General features: G+C 42.7%; 1 protein-coding gene across 1 annotated transcript; it reads right to left on the bottom strand.

Moving 5' to 3' along the window:
* Positions 1–252: 252 nt before the first annotated feature.
* LOC116360638 (uncharacterized) lies at positions 253–5,861 on the bottom strand. The gene is made up of 5 exons (XM_031815655.1): positions 5,414–5,861; positions 4,980–5,156; positions 4,559–4,746; positions 3,159–3,382; positions 253–700 (listed from the first exon to the last, which is right to left on the bottom strand). The coding sequence occupies exons 1-5, from the start codon at positions 5,859–5,861 to the stop codon at positions 253–255; spliced, it is 1,485 nt and encodes a 494-aa protein (XP_031671515.1).
* Positions 5,862–8,305: the final 2,444 nt, after the last annotated feature.

Below are 8,305 nucleotides of genomic sequence, written 5' to 3'. Positions count from 1 at the left end.
AGATGATTCAACATAGATGTGAGAAGTAATTTATTAACAGTGAGGAATAGTCTAGTCTCGTGTACAGTAGCTAGATGCTGATATCTTGTGTAGAAATAGTCAGACAAATCCATATTATTTAGTCTTTTCCGCAACATCTATTTTGACTGTTCCTCTTTTGTGCTATGCGCTGTGCCCTACCTTGTTCATCAGTTTGGATAAATTACAGTTCTGTAATATGTAAAAAATAAATAAAATAAAAACATGTTTCTGTCAGTTAAATCTCACTTCCTGTTGAATTCTACCCATTAGTCCGGTGCTGATACCATTCCCCTCCAGACTCAGGTGTCTCAGCGGAAACTGTGTCCTACAAAGCAGCGCCTCTATGATTTCACTTCCTCCCACCTCACCAATCCCATTACTGTCCAGATCCACCTGCCTCAGGCTCTGATTGTCTCTCAGTGTGTCAGCGAATAGCCTGGCTCCCTGGTCTCCTAGGTTACTCTCATCCAGGATAATATGGCTGAGGGTCACGTTTCCCTTCAGAGAGTCAAACAGCTCCCGCCATGCCTCTAGGTCCGCACCAGTGGTCCGGGCCAGCCCCAGGTACTGCAGTCTTGAGTGGAGTCTCATGTAGGATGTCAACATCCTCAGGCCATTGCTGCTCAGCCCGTTTCCTCCTATGTCCAGCTCCAACAGTGAAAAGGGGTAGAGAGTGCCCCTTGTGGTTGGAGGGAGGGGGACAACTGAGTGTGTTAACGGGTTCTGGCCCTGGACCTGGGGATCTTCAATCCATGGTAGTGATGTTGGGTGTCTCGTTGTTATCTCCTGGAGTTGAGCCAGTCCACTAAGTAGTGTCAGAACTCCAGGGTCTCCCAGTTGGTTTCCAAACAAGCTGTAGAGAAGAAGAAGAATCAGCCGTCAATCACAACTTCCAACTAACATTTTCATTTTTCTTTGAAGTGGCTCACCTAACATGCGCTGAATACAACATTTCACCTTACCGTGAAATGTTTACTTACAAGCCCTTAACCAACAATGCAGTTCAAGAAATAGAGTTTCCGGGATGATGGTGTTGATGTGTTAGTCATTTAGGCAGGTTACCTTCGCTTTCTTGGGCACAGGAACTATGGTGGTCTGCTTGAAAGATGTAGGTACTACAGACTCGGTCAGGGAGAGGCTGAAAATGTCAGTGAAGACACTTGTCAGTTGGCCCGCGCATGCTCGTAGTACACGTCCTAGTAATCCATCTGGCCCTGCGGCCTTGTGAATGTTGACCTGTTTTTAAACGTCTTGCTCACATCAGCTACGGAGAGCGTGATTACACAGTCGTCCGGAACAGCTGGTGCTTTCATGCATGCTTCAGTGTTGCTTCGAAGCAACCATAAAAGGTATTTAACACGTCTGGTAGGCTCGCACCACTGGGCAACTCACAGCTGGGTTTACCTTTGTGGTCCGTAATAGTTTGCAAGCCCTGCCACATCCAATGAGCGTCATAGCCGGTGTAGTAGGATTCAATCTTAGTCCTGTATTGACGCTTTGCCTGTTTGTTCATCTGAGGGCATAGCAGGATTTATTATAAGCATCTGGATTACTGTCCCGGTCCTTGAAAGTGGCAGCCTTGAAAGTGGCAGCAGTCTAGCCTTTAGCACGGTGTGGGTGTTGCCCGTCATTTATGGCTTCTGATTGTGATATGTAAGTACGGTCATGTAGCATTCTTGTCATCTGACCACTTCCGTATTGAACGAGTCACTGGTACTTAATGCTTTAGTTTTTGCTTGTAAGCAGGAATCAGAAGGATGGAATTATGGTCAGATTTTCCAAATGGAAGGCGAGGAAGAGGTTGAGCATTTTCTTGTTTGCTTAAGGCCTTATACAGCTCGTTGAGTGCGGTCTTCGTGCCAGCATCAGTTTGTAGTGGTAAAATGACGGCTACGAAAAATATAGATGAAAACTCTCTTGGTAGATAGTGTGGTCTAGAGCTTATCATGAGGTACTCTACCTCAGGCGAGCAATACCTTGAGACTTCCTTAATATTAGACATTGCGCAACAGTTGTTATTGACAAATAGATATATACCACCACCCCTCGTCTTACCGGATTTAGCAGTTCTGTCCTGTCGATGCACAGAAAACCCAGCCAACTGTAAATTATCCGTATCGTAGTTTAGCCACGACTAAGTGAAATATAAGATATTACATACCGTTTTTAATGTTCCGTTGGTAGGATAGTCTCGAACAGAGCTCATCCAGTTCATTCTCCAGCGATTGCACGTTGGCCAATAAAACGGATGGTAGGGGCTGGTTACCCACCCGCCAATTCAATTTTCAAAAGGCACTTCGATCTCCGCCCTCTGTACCTCCGTCTTTTCTTCACACGAATGACAGGGATTTGGGCCTGGTCTCGGGGAAACAATCTATCCTTCACGTCGGACTCATTAAAGAAAAAATCTTCTTCCAGTGTGAGGTGAGTAATCGCTGTTCTGTTATCCAGAAGCTCTTTTCAGTCATCAGAGATGGTAGCAGCAACATTATGTACAACATAAGTTACAAACAATGCGAAAACACACACAAAACAGCACAGTTTGTTAGGAACCCATAAAATGGCAATGATCCCCTCTGCCGCCGTTATCCACCTGTTGTTACCAGGTTTTCCCATTGCGGTCCAAACAACTATTTTTCAAGGGAGCACTGAGGGCATTCTCACCTGACATATCTTCTTGAGAGATATAACGTGTATGCTTGTGCGTCCATGGGTCAAGCAATAGTTGCTAAAGGTATGACATATTAGCTGGAACTAAACATCAAAGGTTTTGTGACAGTCAGAGCAGCCCTCTGACCTAGGGTTTGGCCCACAGGAGGATCTTGTTGGGAGATATGGAGCCTACACTTGTCCTGATCACTTGTGTGTAAATGGGTTTACAGTATGTCATTGGCGTCCTGGAAAAACCTTGTATCTTCAAAAAGTCAACTTCATTCACAATGTCCTAGGCTCATGAAACGTTCACAGAACAATTTATGTAAAAAAGAGAGATTTTTAAAATATTTTTTTTACAGGACACAGATTTATGAATATGACATACAAGCCGGAGCTAAACAAAGACTTTGCATGTCACCTACAGCAGTCCTTTGACCTGGGGCTAGACACTCACTCACTCACTCACTCACACAGTGACTCACAGCAGTCCTTTGACCTGGGGCTTGGCCCCCAGTAGGTCCAGGAGGATGTGGGCCCCTTGGGGTCCGAGGTGGTTGAGGTTGAGATTGAGGAATGTGACCTCCGAGGCGCTCCTCTTCAGGGCTGCGGCCAGGCTCAGTAGGAGTGCGTCTGTCAAGCCAGTGTTCCTCAGCACTAGCTGCTCCACCTCGTCAGACGTGTTCAACACCTGCATCATCACATCCAGCTAGAGACAGAGATAAAGACAGTGAAAAGTAATGAGAGATAAAAACAGAGAGACGGATGTCAATGAGAGCAGAGAATTTTTTCTTCTTCTTTCTATTGAATGAAAAAGTAGCCCCCTCATGATGAGTCCAGCTAGGGAGATGACAAGGAGAGTTGGCAGTGATAACTCTTCTATTTAGACTTGTCATTAGATCTGTCAGAGGTTGTTTGTGTTATATGATTTAGAGAATAAGCAGAACTCATCATCAACTTATGACATCCAGCTATGTGTTTTGGAAGGTTCTACAGTGCGCACATTCTGAAATACATCTGTCTCGTCCTATTGAGGAATTACAATCCATATCTGGCTAGAATGATGTAATACTGAGACTTTTCCCGAATTCAGACAGGAATTCCTCATATTGGCACAGAGTTCAATAAATCCAGCGATTCCTGTCGGCACCCCAGTCACATTTGATCGATATTAAACAGATGTTGGACCCTTAATCTGTGAGCAGAGGATCGAGACATTTTCTGTTTGTCTGTGAGGATAACTGAGGAATGTCTTAGACAGGTATCTGACTGGGACAGTGGTGGTATGGACCAAGGAGGTATGTAGGTATGGAGTGAGCCGACCTGTGTTCAAGTACTATTTGAAATGTATTTAAAATACTTACTCAAACTGTGCTTGATTAAGATCTGCCTGTTGCAATGGAACCAATAGAAATGTCCCAAAAGTGCAAACCTTGCTGATCTGGCACTCCAGACAGGGGGGAGACAATACCTAACTTGAGAAACTAACGTTATGGTCTGGCCACTGTCCACATGCAGCGGCCTAGACTGTGTGGAATGTTTCGGCATGCTATATCAGGTGATCATATGATGGATGCGGTTGAACTGAACGCTCCTTCATCATCTGAGGGTGATGATGAGGCCAGCGCCACATTAACAAACACAGACAGATGCCCTACGACAAACTGCACTGTGTAAATGTACTGTATTTAGCTTCATGTCATTATGAGGTGTATTTTGGAGTACCTTCCAAAGGGCAGTTTCTAATGGTTTTTCTACACCTGTTCTCAACAAATTAGCACCATTTCTATTTATGGTGCTTGTTTCCGTTGATTTTCACTTCCTAGAAGTATGTGTACAGAGTTACTATAATCACAGCTTGTTTATTTCACATCATGTAGCCTACCTGGGCCTGTAGATCTTGTTCTATCGTTGAGATGTGTGTTTGACTCGTGTTGAGTACAGCTCGGTCCTGGTCCCCTGGCTGCCTGTCAGGGTGCAGACCACTGTCACTCTCCTCACTTAGCTCCACATCTGAGCCCGAGGGGTTGGGACAAGATGACAACTTCTTCTCCAGACGCCGCCTTTCCAGTACTGGACACACAGACATGGAAAACAAATAATGCACCACCTGTTCACTGATAGGATGAAATGGAAAAGTGGTGGATGTAAGCATGAAACACTTCATCATTCACAATTCAGAAAACCATGGATATTAGGTTTATATTTATACGCATTAATATGTGTATTGCAGTGTATATAAATCAGTTACAGTAAGTACTCTGGGGGTATACCAGCCCGTATTGAGCCGGGGTTTATTTACTCACTGTTTGCCTTGAACCAGTGCTGTTTGTTTGGGCTCAGGTCCAGCCCAGTGCTCATTTCCATACATTCTTCATAGAAGTCCTTCAGTCTTTCCCCATTTCTGCTTTTCCCATTTGATCCCAAATCCTTATTTTTCTTCCCGTTCTGCTTACTCAGAGCTTCCTCATCCTGCAATGAATCTTTAAAAAGCAACACTCTGATTCGTTCCAATTTCATTCCAACTCACAAAGTACATAAATGGAAATACCTTCATGAAGATTAATGGTGGGTCATCTGTATCTTAACTTCAAAGTACGGTAGCATGATGCCAGACTCTTCTGCCATTAACCATTCACTCATCTCCAGGAATGACACACACACACACACACACACATACACACACATACACACACACACACACACACAGACGAGGTGAAAAGAGTAAAATAATACTCACCAGGGATGTTGACTCTGTTATTGGACTCTTTTTGTGGGGTCTTGGCATTGTCTTTGTCTTTCTCTGGGGTCTTCTTAACTTGTCTGGTCTTTTTCTGGTGTGTTCTGCTCTCTGGGCCAGACAGAGATAGGTCCTCGCACTCACCTGTGAACCCTGACCCCTTGCTGTCTTCTCTCTCATTAACCAGGGCCATGCTGTCATCTCGGTGATTTGCTGGAGCCTTGCTGTCCTCTCTCTCATTGGCAGTGTCCTTGATGTCTTTTGTCTGATGGGATTGGCTCTTGCGTGTTTTGGGCTTCCTTGCCTTCACTATCTTCTTCAAGTTGGTACAAGCAGGATCTTCAGTGTCTGTAGACCAGCTACAAGTGCTCCCGTCCTTCAGGTTCTTCCTAGTTCTCCTCCTCGCAGCCTTCTTTGGCTTGGTTTCTGGTTTGGCTGGGAGAAACATAGGAGACGAGGGACAAGATTCAACTACTGTGCCTGTACAGAAGACATATTATTATGGTACAGTTTTTATCACTTTGGTGCAAAGTACAGTATATGGTACATTTTCACAACTCTTAGTACAAAACTCAAAACAGATCATCAAAGAGGCAGTTGTTTCAAACACAACCCAAAATCATACAGTCACTTTTCACCAAAATAAATCAGTGTTTCATCAAGAAATACATTAAGATTTTTAAAATAAAGTAATTGCCTTTCACAGTACAATTATCACAACATTTTTTATGATTGTCTTGTCTTTTTGCTAAAAGACATTTTACTCGAACTTAACCTGACTGCTCTTAATTGATGATCACGGCAGAATTTGGTAAACCTATAGATTTTCCATCTGGTTTGTCTACTGCAAATTTTGAGAACAATATACAGTTGAAGTCGGAAGTTTACATACACTTAGGTTGGAGTCATTAAAACTAGTTTTTCAACCACTCAACAAATTTCTTGTTACCAAACTATAGTTTCGGCAAGTCGGTTAGGACATCTACTTTGTGCATGACACAAGTAATTTTTCCAACACTTGCTTACAGACATTATTTCACGTTATAACTCAATGTATCATAATTCCAGTGGGTCAGAAGTTTACATACACTAAGTTGACTGTGCCTTTAAACAGCTTGAAAAATTCCAGAAAGTTATGTCATGTCAGGGACAGGGACTTTATATTCGGATTAAATGTCAGGAATTGTGTGTTTGTTTTTTTAATGTATTTGGCTAAGGCGTATGTAAACTTCTGACTTCAACTGTAATGAAAATGTATGTCTGTAAAGTAGAAACATAAAAAGTATGATAAATGCTTGAATATACTACTATGATGATGACTTTTATAATTTTACTTCACAGTAAGTTAAACCATATATATAAAGTGCATTTGTGAAATATTCAGACCCCTTGACTTTTTCAACATTTTATTACGTTACAGCCTTATTCTAGAATGGATGAAAAAAGTTTTTTTCCCTCATCAATCTACACACAAAACCCTATAATCACAATGTGAAAACAGGTTTATCAACATTTTTGCAAATGTATTAAAAATAAAAACCATAAAAACCTTATTTACATAAGTATTCAGACCCTTTAAGAAGAGACTCGAAATTAAGTTCAGGTGCATCCTGTTTCCATTGATACTCCTTGAGATGTTTCTACAACTTGATTGGTCTCCACCTGTGGTAAATTCAATTGGTTGGACATGATTTGGAAAGGCACACACCTGTCTATACAAGATCCCACAGTTGACAGTGAATATCAGAGCAAAACCAAACCCGATGGTCACTTTGACAGAGCTCCAGAGTTCCGCTGTGGATATGGGAGAACCTTCCAGAAGGACAACCTTCTCTGCAGCACTCCACAAATCAGGCCTTTATGGTAGAGTGGCAAGACGGAAGCCACTCCTCACTAAAAAGCACATGACAGCCCGCTTGGAGTTTGCCAAAAGACACCTAAAGGACTCTTAGACCATGAGAAACCAAGATTGAACTCTTTGGCCTGATTGCTAAGCGTCACGTCTGGAGGAAACCTGGCACCATCCCTACGGTGAAGCATGGTGGTGGCAGCATCATGCTGTGGGTATGTTTTTAAGCGGCAGGGACAGAGAATCTAGTCAGGATCGAGGCAAAGATGAAGGGAGCAAAGTACATCTCTGGAGAGACCTGAAAATAGCTGTGCAGTGACACTCCCCATCCAACCTGACAGAACTTGAGAGGATCTGCAGAGAAGAATGGAAGAAACTCCCCATATACAGGTGTGCCAAGCTTGTAGCGTCATACCCAAGAAGACACGAGACTGTAATCTCTGCCAAAGGCGCTTCAACAAAGTACTGAGTAAACGGTCTGAATACTTATGTAAATGTGATATAGTTCAGTGATTTTTTGGGGGGTCCAAAATAAAAAAATCACTGTTTTTGCATCGTCATTATGGGGTATTGTGTGTAGATTGGTGAGGAAAGAAATATAAATACATTTTAGAATAAGGCTGTAATGTAACAAAATGTGGAAACAGTCAAGGGGTCTGAATACTTTTGAATGCACTCTATGTACAAGATCAGAGATCAAATCAAATTGTATTAGTCATGTGCGGCGCAAATACAACAGGTGTTGACCTTCCAGTGAAATGCTTACTTACAAGCCCCTAACCAACAACGCAGTTTAAAAAATATGAATAAGAATTAGAAATAAAATGAATAAGTCATTAAAAGAGCAGCAGTAAAGTAACAATAGCGAGACAATATACAGGGGGTACTGGTACAGAGTCAATGTGCGGGGACACCGGTTAGTCGAGGTATTTGAGGTAATATGTACATGTAGGTAGTGTTATTAGTGACTATGCATAGATAATAACAGAGAGTAGGAGTGGCGTAAAAGAGGTGGTGGGGGGGGCAATGCAAATAGTCTGGGT

The sequence above is a fragment of the Oncorhynchus kisutch genome, linkage group LG3, assembly GCF_002021735.2.
Source record: "Oncorhynchus kisutch isolate 150728-3 linkage group LG3, Okis_V2, whole genome shotgun sequence".
Taxonomy (NCBI): domain Eukaryota; kingdom Metazoa; phylum Chordata; class Actinopteri; order Salmoniformes; family Salmonidae; genus Oncorhynchus; species Oncorhynchus kisutch.
This window is presented reverse-complemented; position numbering and strand designations above follow the sequence as displayed.